We start from the raw sequence: 18,555 nt of genomic DNA, 5'->3' as shown, positions 1-18,555 counted from the left end.
TTCCTGGGATTTTTTTTTTTTCTATGCCACGGAAAATCCTCTGGCGCTACCTGGACAAGAAAGACCATCCACACTATCAGGGCACTCTGAGACCGGCTGGCTGGCTTCTTCCTCCCAAAAGTAGACTGATAATTGGATTTAGGCTCCCTACGGTGAAAGGAAGAGCAGAGGAGGCCCCTGGTTCCCAATATCTTGCACCGGACAGGACCACCCTCTCCCACTGGGAAGCAGGTGTGGAAGGGCCGTGGACTTGTTGCATACTGGGACCCCGAAGCAGCCTGGCGCGGCTCCTTCCCAGACCCTATGGGCACAGAACCACATGGAAGTTCAGCACTGCCCCACATCCAGGCTGCTGCAACCACAGGTCCCCAGGACAAAGGCAGTACAGAGCACAGGGGACCAGGCGGGAGAGCCCCGGGTTTCCTTCCATCACAGCGCCTCAGTTTCCTCATTGGAAGGACATACACAAGTGGGGGAAGGCCGAGGTTTCTTCTAGTGTTTTATGAATGTAGGATTCCACTCTCAGCTTCATTCAACTCATTCATGAGACAGAATACCTGGAATTTTGCTCTGAAGGTCAAGTATATTTCCCTGTGCTTTTTGTGAAAAATGCGTTGGACAAGAAGAGTCAGTTCCTGTGACCGCACTGATCTTTTATTGCCCTTATACATTGAGAAGACATGGCAGGCCAGAAAGGCCTGTCCCCAACCACCATTTGCTGAGCCTACCACCCGTTTGTCCCAAAGACCTGGGAGCTTCCAGTGGGAGCTCAGTTCAGTCCGTGCTCCGAGCCCCCCAGGCCCGCTCACCTTAATTGCACTGCCCTACTGATGCTTCTACTAGCCCAACCCTAAGATACACACTTGCACACACATATCCAGCAGCAGAAGGCGGCTTGTCCAGCTTCCTTCCAGGCTCCCAGTACATGGGCTGGCATCCTGTGGCACCTGTAACACAGGTTCCCTTGTGAATGAGCTGCACCGAAATCTTGCAAAGAGGCACCTGCACCCCCACTTCCTGATGGCTGCCCCTGAACCAAGGGCCAGGGCTCAGCCTCTGACCTGGGTGGCGGTGTCGGGGTGACTTGGAATACATACCTGGCCCTCTCCGGGAGCCAGCCGGATCACTGAGGCACTGTAGGGGAGGAGGAGGCCACGTCACATGTGTGTTTCTCAGCTCTGAGAGCAAAGCCCAGAAACCAGTACACGTGTTGGACAAGACAGGGTCATTGCTCTCAGAGCCACCGCATGGCCCAGGCCAGCACAGTCCCAGCTGGTTCCCTGCCTCCACCACCCTGGGCCCTGGCCCTGTGGGCTCCTCACCTCGTACTTCTAGGCGGCACTCACACTGTGCCTCGCCTTGTAAGTTGGTGGCCCTGCAGACATAGACGCCCCCATCAAAGGGGCAGGTCTTTCTGATCTCCAAGGTCAACACTCCCTGCTTGCTGAACATGCGGAAGCGGGCATCTTCTCCCAGGTCCAGGCCATTCTTGAACCAGGAAACCTTGGGCTATAAATCAGGTAACGGGAGGGAGGGAGACCATCTCAGGTTGACAGGAGACCTGGCAGGAACCTGTTTGTATTCTAGGGGCTCCCGCTGGAATCCAAACTATGCCTAAGCAGGGAATGAACAGGGAGCCAATGGAGAGTGCCGAGGCCCTGCTCACGGAGAGGAGTCCGGCCCTGCGCCCCTGGGCAGTAGAAAGCAGGGAAAGGCTGGGGAGAGGACCGATGGAGGTTGGAGCCTCCAAACCCTGCCTCCTGAGTCTGCCTGGACCAGGATCCCAAACTGTCTACCTTGGGGCTACCCCGGACAGCACAGCAGAGGGTAGCATTGTAGCCAGCAATGACTGAGCGGTTCACCAGAGGGCGAGTGAAGCTTGGGGCCTCGGAGAAGTCCAGGGCCTTGTAGTTGGGTGGCTCATATGTGATGCCTGTGGGTGATAAGACTTTGCACCAAGAGTGCCACACCATGCTAGGCCCCCTCCCTGCTCCTACCGCCTCCCTGCCCCAGCTCCTCCTGGGGGTGGGAGTAAAGGTACAGCACCTGGTCTGGGGATAAAGACAGGCTCCTTGGTGGTGGCCGCGTTGTCACTGGGTCCCACCGTGTTATGGCTGAAGACCCGGAAGTAGTAGCCGTTGCCAACGATGAGCTCCGAGACGACACAGTGAGTGCGACGGTAATGTTCCAAGACAGTGAACCACTCCTGGGGGTGTGGAGGAAAGAGAGGGTCTCTGGGGGTCAGGCCCTACTCCCTGCCAGGGGCCTCTTTTGGGTACCCCTGGTGTCTGTACCCCAACTGTGGAGGGAACCAGATCAGAGAGGAAGGATGAAAAGCAGACCCATTCTAAGGTCAGGGGAGGAAGCTGGTGCCCAGGTGTGCCCGGCCCTGGGGAGGGTACATATGGGGCGCCCAGAACCCCAGGCTCACCATGGTCTTCTTGTCAGCTTTCTGTACTGTGTAACCCAAGATCTCTGTGTTACCATCATCTTGGGGTGGCTTCCACTCCAGAACCACATTGAAACCCCATGCCTCAGTGACCCGAATATCCTGGGGAGGGCTTGGCTTGTCTGCAGGAGAGAGACCAGCCGGAACAGACCTCCTGAGACTGCTGGAGTATGAACAGAGGGCCCTGGGAGGCCCCCTCACCCCCGCCAGCCTGGACCTGGCCTGCCACCTTCTGCAGGGTCTCTGGGCATCTCAGAGAGGGGGCCCCAGTGCCACGCACCAACGACCCGCAGGACCAGCGTGGCCTTGTCCTCCATGTTCTCGATCCGCAGCATCACCTTGTAGGTGCCAGAGTGGGTGCGGCGAGCAGCCCGGATGAACAGGATGGTGTCCGTGGGGCTGTTGCGGATGCTCACCTCCTCGCCTGCCAGTGGCTGCCCCTCTTTGGTCCAGGTCACCTGAGGCCGGGGCTTGCCCTGCAGGGAGGGACAGCTCACCCCCAAGCCTGGCACGACTGGGTGGCATCTCAGGGTCTGGTCAGCCCCTGAAACTCCTCTACCCGCTAGGCAAGGACGACACACCAGGGCACAGAGAGGGGGACCAGCCCTACCTGGAAAGGAATGAGGAGGTTCACGGGCTCCCCGACCTTCCTCTGGATGGTCTGGCGCAGGTGCCGGGGCACCTGGAGCCGTGGCCGCTCTGCGGGTGCCAAGTGGGCAGCTCAGCAAGGGAGGGCTCAGCCCTGGGGAGTGCTACAGCTCCTCCCCTCCCGAGGCAGGGCCCAGAAGGCTATGGCTGAGGAAAATGCCCCGCCCTCAGCTCTCCCTATGCTAGCCCCAGATGGTCTACGGAACCCCTGCTTCTATCTCCACCTCACCACACCGCTGTAAGAGGCAGGGATTGGAGAGGGTGAGCAACTTGTTTGAGGTCACGCAGCTAGGAAGTCACAGGCCAGGATGCAAATGTAGACTTTTGGACTCTATCCCTGTCCTGCAGACTGTTTCTGCCCCAGTCTGCTGCCTCTTTCCGCTTTGAGAACCAATCTTTACATGATTGATCCTTTGCTGGGAATAGAGGAATGGGGAGTGGATCCCAGATGGCCCAATGACGCTAAATTATGAACACGGGGACAATACCTACCTGTTGAACTGAGAGGCTCAGAGAACAAAGCTCAAAGGCCTACATTTTCCCTGTCCCAGAACTAGGGGTTGATGCAGAAAAGCCCAGGGAACCCTCTCCGAATGTTTGCCCTGGGCCTGGGGCGTGAATAAAGGCTCAGACTCTCCTGTCCCTCTCTCCAGTAGGGTCTCCCGGGATGTCCCCACTTCCACCGACCCCAACGGCCAGGATGTCAGCGGCAGGTCTGTCCTGTGACTGCGCAAGGGCCACTCACGCAGTATCTCCTGCACCGTCACAGGCTCCTTGGTGGCGATGGGGGCCCCGGGCCCCGCCATATTGTGCGCCCGCACACGGAAGAGCAGCCGGGCCCTCGTGGGCAGGTCCTTCACCAGCAACGAGGTGCGTTCTGTCAGCCCCTCCAGGGCAGCTACCCACTCCGAGCCTGGCCGGGGAAGCCCATGGGCAGCATCAACATCAAGGGCCCGCCCCACTGCCCACCCTCCGGTGGCTGTCTGGGGCTTCTGCCATAAATAGGGGTCGAACATGGTGACAGGTGCCGGTCCGAGGGGGGCAATTCAGAGGAGGGTGCTGGGTGAGGGCCCGGGGCTGGGCAGGGGCACTCACAGCCCTCTCGGCAATACTCCACGCTGTAGCCATCCAAGCCTCCGGCTCCCACCCGCTCTGGGGGCCGCCACTTGAGGGAGACGGTGGTGTCTGAGACATCCTCCACGGCCAGGTGGGTGGGCTCACTGGGGGGGCCTAGGCAGAGGCAGGGTCAGAGAGGGGTCTGAGTGAGCCTACACCACTGGGGGAAACGGAAGGGCTCTGACCCAGACCCTCAACTGGCCACCGGTCACGCAGGGACACTTGCCCTTAGCCTGGCTTATTCAAGGGCTGTCAGAATTATTTCAGCTCCCACTAAAAGACCTGTCTCTAGATAGGCTTACAAACAAACACAGCAATTACAAAAGAGAGCCTAGGGCCGTCTGGGTGGCTCAGTTGTTAGGCGGTAGACTTCATTTCCGCTCAGGTCATGGTCTCACGTGAGACTGAGCCCCACTTCAGGCCCCATGCTGGGCATGGAGCCTGCTTACGATTCTCTTTCCCTGCCTCTTCTCTCCTTCTCAAAAAAAAAAAAAAAAAAAAAAAAATAGAGCGCTAAATAGGAATAGATACCCAAAAGAGCACAAACATGCTTAGAAGGAGCCCCTTCTGTCAGACAACACAGGAAATGCTACAAATGTAAGTTAAAGAAAAACTAGCTGAAAACGAGATTTCCTGGCACTGTATGATCGGGCGAGTTGACTAACAGCTAATAGTTGACTGGCTGGAAGCCAGTCTCTAAAGAGAGAGGCCTGGACCTTTCTCCCCACAGTCCCCCCCACCCCCACCCCTTGCCTCCATCTCCCCAAGCCGTGCTGGGTCCTTGGGCAGGGGGTGGCTTCTGCCCATGCCACAGACAGCTCCCACATCCTGGTAGGGACAGCTGTCCTTGAGGGCCTGACACACCTGTCAGCATCCCTTCCACCCTCTCGACCCCCGTGACTCAGATGAGGAAATGGCGACTTCAGGGCAGTGACCCCAGATGGCCCTCCTGGGGGTGGTGGAGACAGACCCACGCCTCTTAGACCCCAAGGCGCCCAGTGCCCTCACCCTATCCCATATATGACAAACCCTGCTTGAAGGGAGTGGGGAAGAGGGGACAGTTAACATTTATTGAGCACCTGCTGTATGCCAGATGTTCTGCCTGCGTTATCTCATTTCGCCCTAACCTCAGTTCCATGAAGTAGATACTGTCATTATCCCCATTTTACAGATGTGGAGAGTGAGGCCTGAGAGGCACCAACAGAGTGGTGAGAGGCTCAGCTCCACCCCTACCAGCTAGGTGACCTTGAGCAAGTCTTCTAACTTCTCAGAGCCTCACTTCCGTCCTCTGTGAAATGAAAAGGATTATCCCCGAGGGATCCTTTTAAAAGGGACCCGGATGTAAATGCCTAGTGGGGTGGCCGCCCACAGAGCAGCTGCTTCTGAACAGGGAGGGCGTGGGGCAGTGCCAGGCCAGGCAGGCTCACCAATAGGCATGAAGGGCTGGGAGGCAGGGCTGGGCCTGGACATGCCGATGGCATTGACCGCATAAACTCGCATCTCATACACCACGCCCTCAATCATGCGCCGCGCCTCGTGGCTCAGCTCCCGCAGCAGGTCAAAGTTCAGCCGCATCCACCGGAAGCTCTTCTTCTTCTTGCGCTCCAGGATGTAGCCTGATGAAGGGGAGACAGGAGCTCTGGTCTGGGGCCCAGCCTGCCCCACAACCCCGGCCCTGAGCTCTATCCCCGTGCCCTGCACTCACCCAGGACTGGCTGCCCCCCATCGTAGGCAGGCGGCTCCCACTGCACGGTGCAGGAGTCCTCACCCACATTGCTGATCTTGGGGGCCGCGGGGGGATCTGGCACATCTGGAGGGATGGACCCACATCAGCCCCGCCCAGGGCCCAGGGCCAAGGCTGCCTGCCCCCACCACCCCACAGATGCTTCCAGAATGCAGTTCTGATCGTGTCACCAGCCTGTGACCAATGCTTTTCATGGCTCCCCACTGCCCACATTCACCCCATGTCCTCATCCCAATCCTCTCCATGGAGCTGAGAGCATGCCCGTGATGTTTGTCACGTGGCTAAACGAGTAAATGGACGGGCCTCCCTGGTGGCCCCAGGCCAGCCAGCCTCACCGATGACCTTGACTGTGAGGTTGACCTGGTCCTCGCCCACGGGGTTCTTCACCGTGACAACGTAGACACCCTCGTCTTCCTTCTCTGCCCCCTCGACAGTGAAGATGCTGCGGTCCTTGGTGGTCTCCACCCGCACCCGGCCCTCGGTCTCACACAGCAGCTGGGGTGGGGGGGGAGGGGAAGTGGGGGAGAAGGGCCAAGTCAGACACCACAGGCTTTGACAGCCCGTGCAATGGCCAGAGATAGGAACAGAACTCCGCACGGGGTCCCGGGAGCAGATGTAGCTTGAGTGGAAACTGCACTCTTGTGAGCACCGAGTCCAGACAGCTTTGTTTAGCGCTCGCCGTGGGCAAAGCACTGGGGCCAGGGGCTTGGGCTCTAGGTCTGGCTTTATCACGGAGCTTTACGCAATCACCGACTTTCTCTGTGCCTCAGTTTTCTCATCTGCCAAATGGAAATCACATGACCTTACAGAGCTGAGGATCCCGAAAGACCTCAGGTGGGTGGAGGGGTCAACTGTGCCTGGAGGAGGAAGAGCTGACCCGAGTGGTGCCCAGGCAGCTGCTCTGACAGAAAAGTGCCAGAGAAACCCCCTCTCCAGTCGGGAAGAAGTACAAAGTCAAGGTCGGCCCAGGGAGACGGGAGCCCTGGGAACAGCCCGGTCATGAGGGCTTCCCAGCAATGTTCAGGGAACTCGTGCCTGACCGAGGCATGAGGATCCCACGTAGACCATGCCTGGGGCAGGAACACAGCTGGCCAGACGTGGTGGCTTCACGGAGACCTCACCAAAGGGTGGAAACCGTGTAGGCAGAAAATCACGGGAGGCAAATGAGCTGGATCCCACCATCAGCCTCACTCACCTTCTTGTCAAACACCCACTCGTCACTGTCACCTGCATCCTCCCCTGGGGCATCCAGGGATGGCCCTGCTGGGACCTTGTTCTTCTGGGAACAGAGCCGGAGGGAAGCAGGGGGAAGAGGGGCTGACTCAGCCTGGAGGGTATCATCCCTGCCCAGCGGCCCCTCTGGCCCCCCTTTGCCCACCCACATTCTGCTGCCCACCTTGCCCGCCTCCCAGCCAGCTGAGCCTCTGCACTCCCAGTGGGTAGCCAGTTGTAGGGTGTGCACTTGTGGGGTGGGGTGGGGAGCCGATGCCAACACCCATTGGTCCCACGCACCCATTTTACAGATGGGGAAGTGGAGGAGGGATCCACAGTACCTGTGTGAGGGTCTTCTGCCAAATCACAGTGGGAGCAGGGTCCCCAGAGATAGGGACATCCAGGCGTAGCTTGTTCCCAGCCACAACCACAATCGTATCCGGCTTGCGGCCCGGGCAGTCCAGGTGGATCTTGGGAGGTTCTGGGGGGGAGATGGCATAGGTCAGAAAAAGGGGCAGGGGCCCAAGCCCCACAAAAGAGGCAGAAACTGGAAGGAGTCCATGCCCCTGGTGGTTGTTTTTTAATCAATTCGACTGACATAATTTCCATTCAAGAAGATGCCAAGACTTGAGCATACGGCTCGATGAGGTGTCACAATTGTATACACCTGTGCAACCACCACCAGGTCAAGATCTAAGACCTTTCCATCCCCCCAGGAAGTTCCAGGGAGGTTTGTAACACCGGGTCGCCTACTGTAGCATTTCTCAGACTGCGCTTAGGAGGAACACCAGTGTCTTGCCAGAAAAAAGAAAAAGAAGTTTCCACGGCCAAATCGATGAGGAGGCCCTGGATTAAACAAAGTTAGCACATTTCTTCACCACAGGATTTTCCAGAGCCTTTGAGATGCTTCTGAGTCAGCAGGAGGTGGCCCAAGTGTTCAGTGATTCTCAAACTGACTTCATGGATCCCTTTTTGTTTCCCCCCTAAATTCTCAGGTTAGTTAACATACAGTGTGGCCTTGGCTTCAGGAGTAGAATCCAGTGGTTCATCACTTACATATACCTTTTTTAATGCTTTTTTATTTTATTTTATTTTATTTTATTTTATTTTATTTTATTTTTTTGAGAGAGAGAGAGAGAAAGAGAGAGAGAGAGAAAGTGAGCGTGTGCAAGCGGGGAAGGAACAGAGAAAGTGGGAGACAGAGAATCCAAAGCAGGCCCAGGCTCTGAGCTGTCAGCACGGAGCCTGACACGGGGCTTGAACTCACAAACCACAAGATCATGACCTGAGCTGAAGTCGGATGCTTAACCGACTGAACCACCCAGGTGCCCCTCCAACCATGGAACCCTTTTTAAATTTTTTTTTTAACGTTTATTTATTTTTGAGACAGAGAGAGACAGAGCATGAACAGGGGAGGGGCAGAGAGAGAGGGAGACACAGAATCTGAAACAGGCTCCAGGCTCCGAGCTGTCAGCACAGAGCCCGACACGGGGCTCGAACTCACGGACCGTGAGATCATGACCTGAGCCGAAGTCGGACGCTCAACCGACCGAGCCACCCAGGTGCCCCTCCAACCATGGAACCCTTTTTAAATGGAGTATCCCTATTCAATGAATGAACTTAGTTTGGAAAGCCCTGACCTAGAGCATGCTTCAGCCCGGACTACCCTCCTGAAGTTAGGATAAATGCTTGATGTTTAATGTAAAAGAAGGAGGGGTACTTCTAAAAGCAGAAAATTAATAATGAAACCTCACATCTTCTCGTCTCATCTTTCCTACACCCTGTGGAGGAGGCACGTCAGGATTCCCACTTCAGAGAATAGGAAACTGAGGTGCATAGAGATTATAATTGGCCCATGGTTCTGACTGACAGAGCTGGGGCTTGGGTCTTGAGGTCCCCACTCAAGCTTCCTTGCTCTTCCCTCTGTGAATGGAGAGGGACATGGGTGGAGTGGGCATGGGGAGGAGGTCCCGCGACTCACCTTGCCTGGGCACGAAGTCAATCTTGACCTCTGCAAGAGAAGGGAGAGCATGCGGCACGGGGCTGGACACAGGCAGAGCCCGGCGACGGGGCCCCCACCTGGCCCAGGCGCCCGCTCACCCATGAAATGGAGTTTCGCTGACAGGTTGCAGGCGAAGCCCTCAGGCACAAAGCTGTAGTCCGCCTCGTCGGCAGGCGTGACGTCGTCAATGGTCAGTTTGTGGACTCTGCAGGGATGTGGTGGCTCAGGGGAGCCCACTGGACCACACACCCCAGTCTCGTGGTAGTCAGGGCTCCAGAGGGCCCCTGCCCCGCCTTAGCTCAGTGGGGTGCTGGTATTTTAAATGCTTTCTCTATTTTTGACTTTCTAGCTCCCTCGCGTGTTTTCAGAGGTAGGCAATGTACAAGTGCCCCTTGGCTGGGCCTTTAGAGACTGATCGGGGGCTGCTGTCACTAATCTCTGTGACCTTGGACCCAGCACGGGCCAGTGCAGATGCTCGAGGCATGAGTAAGAGAGTGGGAGAGAGTGAGGGCCCTTGGCCAGAGCTGGCCTGCCTGCCTCCTGCCCTGCCCTGGCCATGACCTGCGGGGAGGGGGCCGGGGGAACTCCCAGCCTGTCTGTCTCTCTCACTACTTCTCTCTCTCTGTCCTCTGCCTCTGCAGGATTCTCTTCTGTATGCTCCTGTCTCTCCCTCTCTCTCTGTCTCTCTATCTCAGTCTGTGTCCTGCGTCTATTTGTGTGTCTCTTCCTGTCCCTCTCTGTCTCACTGTCTCTATCTCTCTCTTTCTCTGTCTCTCCCTGTTTTTCCCTGTCTCCCTATGTGTCTCTAGTGTCTGTTTCTCCCTCTGTCTCTCTCTCTCTGTCTCAGTCTCTGCTCTCCCCATCTGCCTGCCCCCCTTTGCATTGGGGCCCAGCTCTGCACACTCACCGCCCAATGTGGGACACCTTTACGCGGCTGTCGGGCACCAGCTCCTTCCCGTTCTTCAGCCACACGCCCCGCACGTTCTCATCGGACACCTCACACTTGAACACCGCCTGGTCCTTTGCACCCACGGTCAGGTCTGCGATGCTCTGGTACACCTCCAGCTTTTTCTCTGGGGGGCGGAGGGCAGGGCAGAGCCAGTGAGCCGGGGAGGGTGTGTGTGGGTGTGGGTGTGAATCGGTGTGGAGATCACACGGGCATGTGAAAACCCGAATGTGCACGTGTGAGTGTGATTCATGTGTGCCTACGATGATGGGACGGGGTGCACGAGGAAGCTCAAGTGTGTGTGTGGTGCGGCGCGACACTAACCAGGCCCATCTGGCCCTCCCAGTAGTCTCTGAGGTGGCCACCTCGGCGCCCCCATTTTACAGATGAGAATGGCGAGGCTCGATGTGTCAGAGTGACCTGCCCAAGGTCACATAGGCCTCCATCCTGGGTTTGCCTGATTCCCAAACACGGCCGGGGGTGGTGCTGGGGCCGAGGGCGCCCAGGGCCTTGCAGCCTCCTGTGCTCCCCCCCACCCCCCCCCCCCGGGGCCTCACCCTGAACGATGAGCTCGGCCAGCGCCTGGCCCCCGCTGGTGCGCAGCGCGTAGTGCCCCGCGTCCTCCAGCGTCGCCTCGTTGATGATGAGGTGGTGTCTCTGCCCGTCCTTCTTGAACCGGTATTTGAAGGTCTCCTCCCTGGTCAGCTCCACCCCATCCTTCAGCCTGGCCGGTGGGCGGGCGGTAAGTGCCGAGGCCTCCTTTGGGGATGCCCGCAGGCCCCCCAGCCCTGCCCACGCCCCCGTGCCTCTGGCACTCACCACTTGACCTGGGCCCCCTCCTCAGACACTTCGCACTCAAACTCTACCCGCTGCCCCACCGTCACCAGCTGGTCTTCCAGGGGCCGAGTGATCAGCACGGGGGGCTCTGGCGAGCAAGGAGAACGTAGACGGCCGAGCCCTGTGCACCCTCCCCGCAGGGTCCCAGCCTCCCAGGGGCCCCGGTCCAGGCCCACCTTTGACGAACAGCTCGGTGCTGCATTTCTCCCCGCCCACCACGCACTGGTAGGCCGCGTCATCGGCCAGCGAGCACTGGCTGATGGTCAGCGTGCGCTTGGCACCCACGGACTCGAAGATGTACCTGTGCCGGGGGCCGGGGGCGGGGCATGGATGGACAGCCGTCACTCACCTCGTGTGTCCCAGGTGCCCCGTCCGACCCCCTCCTCCCGTCGGACCGTGCCCCCACCCCCGAGCCTTCCTTCCTGGAGCTGGGCCTTACTTGCTGTGGAGCAGAAGGGGCCACGGGAGCATCCAGGCGGGAGGAAGCGAGACCCGGAGCAAAAGGGCGAGGAACAGAGACAGGCAGAAACAGAAAGATGGGCAATTAGACCCAGGGAGAGGAAAATGGGGAGAGACACGCAGGGCAGAAGCCGCACAGAGACAGAGAACGCGGCAGCGGCCGGCCGTGAGAGGCACGGAGAGCAGGCTGGGAGCCTCCCTGCCCCCGCTGCTCCCAGGACTGCACCTGCCCCCCCCACCCCCAGCCCCACCGCACCTGCCGCTCATCTGGATCTCCTGTCCATTCTTCAGCCACTTGACCTCGGCGTCGGGGTCGGCCAGCTCCACGGTCAGCCGGATCTTATGGCCCTTGCTCACCTGGTAGGCGGGCTCCAGCTTCTTCTGAAAGGCTGAGCACCTCCGTCAGCACCCCCACTGCCCTGCCGCCCCTGCTGCCCCAGAAGGCTCACACGCATCGCCGTGGCTGGTGGCCGTGCCACTGGGCCGAGTCCTCGTACCACCCTCTGCCTGTGTCCCCCATTTTCTCTGTCTCCACTGTGCCTCTTTATTATCTCTGTCTGTTCTACGTGTCTGTCTCCTCTCTCTTTGTCCTTCTGCCTTCCTTGGGGTCCCCTCCACCTGCTCAGCTCAGGGATAGGGTTAGCAGTTCCCAGAGAGACAGAAGCTTGGCCGGAGAGGGAGACAGCAGCCAAAGGGACCTTCTCTCCTTCTTGACTCTGCTTTACAGCACCCCCCAGGCTTCTACGTAGTGAGGAGGGCCCAGCTGTGCTCTGTCCTCTTCTTGTGGTGTCTCTGGTCTAAGCTGACTCTTACCTTTTCGTGTGTGTGCGTGTGTGTGCGCGCACGTGAGTGTGTGCGTGTGCCCTCTCCTCTTGCATGGCAGCAGAGGGCTAACCTGTGCTCTTCTTCTCGTCTCGCTTCATGCCCTTGAGCCTCTTGAGCATGCCGCGCAGGTCGGTGATGCCGTGCTGGAAGGCGATGCGCTCATATTCGGAGGGGGATGCCTGCCGCAGGATCTCCCACACGTCCTCCTCGGCTGGCGCCTCCAGCCTCGGGTCCCTGTGTCCAGCAGAGAGGCCTCAAGGGAATCCCCTCTGGCTGGGGGGGGGGGGGGCAGGCAGGACTGTTGCCCCCCACCCTCCCCTGGGGTGAGGCTTCCTGGGGCCCAGGACCCCTCTGGTGGTGCCGCTTGGGCTGGCTTTGGACCTCGAGTTCAGTATGGGGGAGTCCTGGTGGAAGTGGGGGTGACGGGGGCGCAGGCTTCATCACGCACTCACCTTAGGTTCCGGAAACTGCTGCTCCGGGCAGGACAAAAAGGCAGTGGACCATTAGAGGCATGGGCCACCTGCCCACAAAGGCCCTGGGGCCACAGCCCGTGGGCCTTCACCCCTCCCTTCTCCCCACACCAGTGTCCCTCCATTTACACAGCAGGGCCTTCCCCACACAGGGCCTTGTTTGTTCCTCCTGAGCTCTGGCAGGTGAGTATCTGGAGAACCAAAACTCAGAGACGCCCCAGGCAGTGGGGATCCACACTCAGGTCTGTCCGATTCCCAGCCCTGTCTGTCACCAGGGTACAGAGTCCCACCAACACCCTGTTGCCCCCAAACACCGGCCCCCGATGCTTACTCTCTAGGCCGCGGCAGCATCAGCCACAACGCAGGGTCCAGGAGAGAGAGGGAGAGGACACAGAGTCAGCTGGAGGGGCTGGGGGAGAAATCCCTGCAGCTTGGTGCCCCCTCCCAGCTTCTTGTGAGTCCCTGGAGTCTACTGAGGCAAGTTCTCATGGACTCAAGCGTCAGGGGTCGTGGGGGGCCCCGGGAGGATGTTAGTTCACAAGATATCATGTCTGCAGAGCCCTCTGACTCTTCCCAACACCAGGATTATCCAATTTTTTTTTTAATGCTTATTTATTTTTGAGATACAGAGTGAGACAGAGCACAAGGGGAAGAGGGACAGAGAGAGGAGACACAGAATCCGAAGTAGGCTCCAGGATCTGAGCCATCAGCACAGAGCCCGATGCAGGGCTCGAACCCACGAACAGTGAGATCGTGACCTGAGCCGAAGTCGCCATTTTACTGACTGAGCCACCCAGGCACCCCTAGGATTATCCCATTTGACAGACAGGGAAATTGGTTTAGAGAGGTACAGTAACCAGCTCAGGGCCACACAGCCGGAAAACCGCATTGCTGGGATTTGAAATGGGGCCTCACCATCTGCCCAGGAGCTGCTACCCAGGGGCTCACCTCTTCTTCAGCAGCGAGCTGAAATCCAGAGTTCCAGCGTCCTCGTGGCTGTCACTACAGAGAGGGGCCCCAGTAAGGACCTCCCCAACTGGAAGAGGCTTGGGGAGGTGGGGGTGGGGAGAGGTACTGGGAGAGGAAGGGACACTGTCTGGATGGGGGGCTCCATCTCAGACCCCCGAAGTCTGACAAGCATGGGCTGGGAGAGGGGTACCTGATCCGCCGACCACTTCCAGCCAGGCTCCTGTGAGGTTAGAACCAGTTCCTTCAGCTGCCCGGGGGAGCTTGCTGTCCCCCATCACTATCAACTTCAGCTCTGTCCCCCCACAGCCCCCCCCCCACATCATTCCCAGCCCTGACCCCGAGGGGCTTCAGATCCCAGCACTGGCCTCCCCGCCGTCCCTGAGAAGAGATGACCACTCACGTGCGGCGGAAAGCTGATCGGAGGTCCAGGTCTCCAGGGCCAACGGCCTCTGCGTTCAGAGAGGGAGATGAGACAGGGAAGGGGCTTCAGAGGGCACACCCCAGAAGCCTCACTCACCCCGGAGTCTCCGAGTATTACAGACCTGCCCATCCATGACCCTTGAGAGCGGGCATCTGCCCCAGGACCCCACATTCTGAGCCTTTCCAGAACTGAGGTACCAGGGAGTTTGGGTATTTTTTGGTCCCCAGCCCCTTAGCGGTGGCTGATCTCCCACTCAGCTCCCAGCTCACCCTTCACCTGTTCACCTGTGCCAGGAGCCTGGACCATCTCACCATCCAGGTGAGATCTGGACTTGGCTGTCAGACCCCACCCCAACCCTGGGAACCTCCATGGGTTTCTCTTGTGCCCCTGCATGAGCAGCACTGGGCATGTGGGCAGCGGTTGTCCGGTTGGGACTAGGCATCCTCCTTAGTGTTGGGAAATGGAGGCAGACGTGGGGGATGAGACCCATGGGGACCTGAGCCCAGGATGCCAGGGCTCCCCTCACCATGGACAGTGAGACTGAAGTTGCAGCTGTCAAATTTGTCCTTGGTGGAAACCTCACAGCGGTAGCCACCTGCGAAAGTAGTCTGGGCATCTGTAATGTGCAGCTCAAACAGGTAGACCTGTAGAAGGAAGGTATCAGGGGAGACCAGGGACCGGAAGAGAAGGCCCTTCACTCCTAAAGGAGACTGGGAGTGGCTAATGGCCACCAACATTTTCACCCCTCAGGGTTTAGTTAACCTGTGGGTAAGGGTTTTGTGTAAATAGGAAAAAGAGCCCCTTTTCAAGACACATGACTGCCATCTGCTGGCACAAGGTGGTAATAAAATATAAATCTGTGATGGCTACGAGGCAAATGACCTTCACTTAAGACAAGGCACTTTTGTGCAGTGCACAACTCACACAACTGAACGTGTTGGCCCTGCCCTGCCAGAGGAGCCTTTGCCTGGGCCAAGACTGTGGAAGAGTGGGAGGAGCAGAAGCTGGGAGTCAAAGCACAGGTTCTAGGCCTGGCTCTGAGTGACATCAGACCAGCAGCAACAACCTCTCAAGCTTCAGTTTCTTTGTATAATGAAGGGCCCCTTGAGCTCCAATACTCATCCATCCAGAGGGTTCACATCTTCACTGGCTGATGCCACCTGCCCCCATGCTTCATGAGGTCCCTCAGCCTTCCTGGGCCCCCTGCCCCCACAAGTTTTATTATGCCCCCTTAAGACTGTCATGCCCTCCAAGCCCCGCATGTCCCACAGGTCTCCTGGGCCTCCCCATTGTCCCCGGGTGCCCCTGGCTATCCAACCTGCTTCCCAACTTCCCTAGGTCTCGTTTTTGCACCTCCTGTGTGCCTTCAGTCTCAGGGTGACCCCCAGGCTCCCCTGTGCCCGCGGTGCCTCCCAGGGGCTCCCAAGCCCTCTTTCCAGGGGGCCCCTGAACCATGCCGTGCCCGCAGGCCCCACCTTGCTGGTCCGGTCGTAACTGTTGTGCAGCTGCAGGTGTTGGCCCACCTTGCTGCTCAGGTCCACCCACTTGCCCTTGAACCACTTGACTGTGGGCGGTTTCAGAAGGCTGGCGCCGGCCACGCGGGCTGAGAAAGTGATGCTGCCACCTGCAGGGAAAGGGCGACCGGCTGGGCCTGGGCGGATGCCCTGCTGTGCCCTGCCCCTGCCCCGGGGTGCCGCAGCCCACACTCACCTGCAGTCACCTCGCCATCCTGTGGCCGCATTACGAAGAGGCCGATGGGGTCATCAGAGGCACCAGAGCCATCAGGGGCTGCTGAGCTTGACCCTGTGAGCAGAGGCCTTTGTGACCTGCCTTGGGACACCCCATCCGCTGGCCTTCACCGTCCCTGCACTGCCCTCCCTGCACCGGCTCACCTTTGGGACTTGGGGAGCCTCCTTCCTCCTCAGTGGTCGAGGCCAGTGCTTCTCCGGAGCCTCCAGGAGCCTCAGTAGGGGCAGGAGCAGGGCCCGGCACAGGCTCTGCCTTCTCTGGAAGGGAAAGGGTGGGGGGTCGTGGAGCAGCTTCTAAGCAGAGAGCCTTCCTCTTGCCCCTGGTCCCCCTCAATCTTTGCAGGCTGGTCACATACTGCAGTGTGTGCATCTGGCCTCCTCACCCTCGCAGACTGCGCTCCCACGCCCTGGTGGGTCAGCCCGGGAGGCTGTGGGCTCTGTTCCCCCCCTCCTTTCCCCCGGGGCTCCCTCCACACCCGCAACAACCAGGGGCTTCCCTGCCAGCGCACGCAGCCCACCGAGTCCCCATCTGTGAGAAGGCGTCTGGAGGGAGGGCTGCATGGTGCCTTATCCATCTCAGAACTTTCCCTACTTCCACAATGACTGGAACAGGCCAGGGAGACACATGGGGACACTCAGTGAGGTCTTGCTGCAGAAAAGGGAGGAAGGGAATTCCTGGCAGACGGCTCAGCCAAAGCAAAGGCAAGAAAGTGGAAAGGCTCCTCCTATACCCTGGGTGAGGGAGAGATGGCCAGGCTGCCCCAGAAGCTCAAACCTAGGGAAGGCGGACCAGGGTCTTACCTGCTTCTATGACCTTGAGGTCAAACTTGACCTTGGAGGAGCCAGCGATGACTGCGTAGGGTCCCTGGTCGGCAGGGCCCACGTCCCGCACTGTCAGAGTGTGCCTCGTGCCCTCGGCTGCTAGGCCATACTTGTCACTGGCGCTGATGTCACTGCCCCCCCGCTGCCAGCGCACCTTTACTCCTGACCGCTCTGTCTCGGCCTCGAACACAGCAGGGCTGCTGGCTGCCACTTCCACTGACCTTGGCTTCTTGCTGAAGGCTGAGACTGAGATAGGCCAATGGAGGTTGCAGGAGCCACTGGCTGGCCCAGGCACCCCATCCCTGCATCCCTTCTTCCTAAAGCACTTTAATGCATCGCCTCATTTAATGCTTCAGTGGCTCTATGAGACAGATGCAATTATTATGCCCATTTCTCATATGCGGACACTGAGGCTCAGAGAGTTCAAGTGACTTATCCAACATCACACAGCCAGTAGGCAGAAGAGCCAGGGCCGTGGTCTTAACCTCCACACAAGAATTTTGTTAGGTATGTCCTTGGATACCTGACCCTTCCTTCCTGGGGAAGCCCAACTCCCTCTCTCCCCCACCATCTGGGGCCCTTGGCAAGGGGCAGGTACTCTGTCCACTTGAATTGTGGCTAAATTTGTTCTCCAAGGGCCTCAGGCTGAGAATCAGCAACTGAGATAAAGCTGGCCTGGGAGGCTCTGGGGGCTGGGGGGCTGGGTCCCTGCCCTGAATGACCTTGGTAAGGGCACAAGCCAGGACCAAGTCCCTGGCCTGTGACTTTCTCTGCCCTTGGCCCAGGATCAGGGCTTCTCGACCATTCTCTCGCAGAGCAGAAGAACTGGCATTTTCACGCCAGGTGTGAGGGCCACAGGAATGCAGGCTCATAAAGCGGAGACTATCACAACTGGAGAGAGCCAACTCAACTCCTCCTTATACAGATAGGGAAACTGAGACCCAGAGAGGGCAAGGGCTTGCCCAAGAGCATTCAGCGAGACTGGCTCAAGTCTAGACTCAACTTGGGCCCCTGCCTGTGGCAGCCTTTTCCCAAAAGGCAAGCCCAGGCCTAATCTTGCTGCAGAAGGAGATGGGATGGGGATAGGGAAGGGATCTTCTTCTGTCCCGAGACTGGGGTGATGGCCCACTCTGTACCCCCTGGCCCTGGTTCACCCTCACTCTCATCAGAAGGATGGGAAGGAGAAACCAAGAATCAGAAAAAGACCCAGAAGACAGCCCCCACTCTCAGGAACTCAGGAACTCAGGAACTCACTCAGGAACCCCCCAATTGTAGATGCCCCAGCCCTCCTGGCCCCCCACTCAGCCCCAACCCTAGACCTGCGGCTACCTGGCTTCTTCCCCGGCTCAGGCATCTTGAGAGAGATCACACCAGGATCTGAGCAGTCACAGGCCACCCAAGGAGGATCTGAGCAGGACCTGTCCCCCCACACTATATAATGGGCCCTCCCCCTCCCCAGGATTTCTTATCTGCCTCTTGCCCAACCACCTGCTAAATATAGACAAATTCCAGAGAGCGAGGCTCTCCAGGGCGATGGCAGGGCCACACTGTTCCCGGCTATCTCCTGTCCCTTCCCCCTCGGGTCCAATATGATGGCTTCTGCCCCTCTAACCCTTGGTAAGCCTCAGGGGCACCCCAAGCCCTATCTATATGTTCATCTGACAGGGAGATTGTATGGTGAATTGGCACAGATCCAGATCCTGGGGCCGGGCTGCCCTGAGACCAGGCACTGCCCTTTCCTTAACCTCAGTGCCTTAGTTCCCTCATCTATAAGGTGGGGTGATGAAAGCAGCATCCACTGTGTAGGACTGTTCCATGAACGAAGTGGGTTTATAAATGGAAAGGCGAGAGCAGGGCCAGGCACACAGGAAGTGCTGAATGAAAATA

General features: G+C 58.5%; 1 protein-coding gene across 3 annotated transcripts; it reads right to left on the bottom strand.

The window, feature by feature from the left end:
* Positions 1-634: 634 nt before the first annotated feature.
* Positions 635-18,144, bottom strand: MYBPC3 (myosin binding protein C3). 3 transcript variants are annotated; one of them, XM_053203213.1, is made up of 33 exons: positions 17,998-18,144; positions 16,648-16,914; positions 15,991-16,104; positions 15,809-15,901; positions 15,574-15,722; positions 14,625-14,742; positions 14,078-14,126; positions 13,868-13,897; positions 13,657-13,710; positions 12,691-12,711; positions 12,309-12,472; positions 11,394-11,802; positions 11,131-11,255; positions 10,937-11,042; positions 10,675-10,841; positions 10,079-10,244; positions 9,270-9,376; positions 9,151-9,180; positions 7,511-7,650; positions 7,153-7,236; positions 6,293-6,452; positions 5,919-6,023; positions 5,641-5,829; positions 4,193-4,327; positions 3,843-4,010; positions 3,060-3,148; positions 2,730-2,925; positions 2,432-2,571; positions 2,047-2,206; positions 1,797-1,933; positions 1,323-1,509; positions 1,098-1,134; positions 635-947 (listed from the first exon to the last, which is right to left on the bottom strand). In XM_053203213.1, the coding sequence occupies exons 1-32, from the start codon at positions 18,020-18,022 to the stop codon at positions 1,124-1,126; spliced, it is 4,095 nt and encodes a 1,364-aa protein (XP_053059188.1). In that variant the 5' UTR covers positions 18,023-18,144; the 3' UTR covers positions 635-947; positions 1,098-1,123. The 3 variants fall into 3 exon arrangements, with proteins under 3 accessions (XP_053059188.1, XP_053059189.1, XP_053059190.1); XM_053203214.1 differs by having other exon boundaries at positions 7,153-7,233; XM_053203215.1 differs by lacking the exons at positions 16,648-16,914; positions 17,998-18,144 and adding an exon at positions 16,365-16,569.
* Positions 18,145-18,555: the final 411 nt, after the last annotated feature.

The sequence above is a fragment of the Acinonyx jubatus genome, chromosome D1, assembly GCF_027475565.1.
Source record: "Acinonyx jubatus isolate Ajub_Pintada_27869175 chromosome D1, VMU_Ajub_asm_v1.0, whole genome shotgun sequence".
Lineage (NCBI taxonomy): Eukaryota > Metazoa > Chordata > Mammalia > Carnivora > Felidae > Acinonyx > Acinonyx jubatus.
The sequence above is the reverse complement of the archived record's forward strand: the minus strand, read 5'-3'. Positions and strand labels throughout refer to the sequence as shown.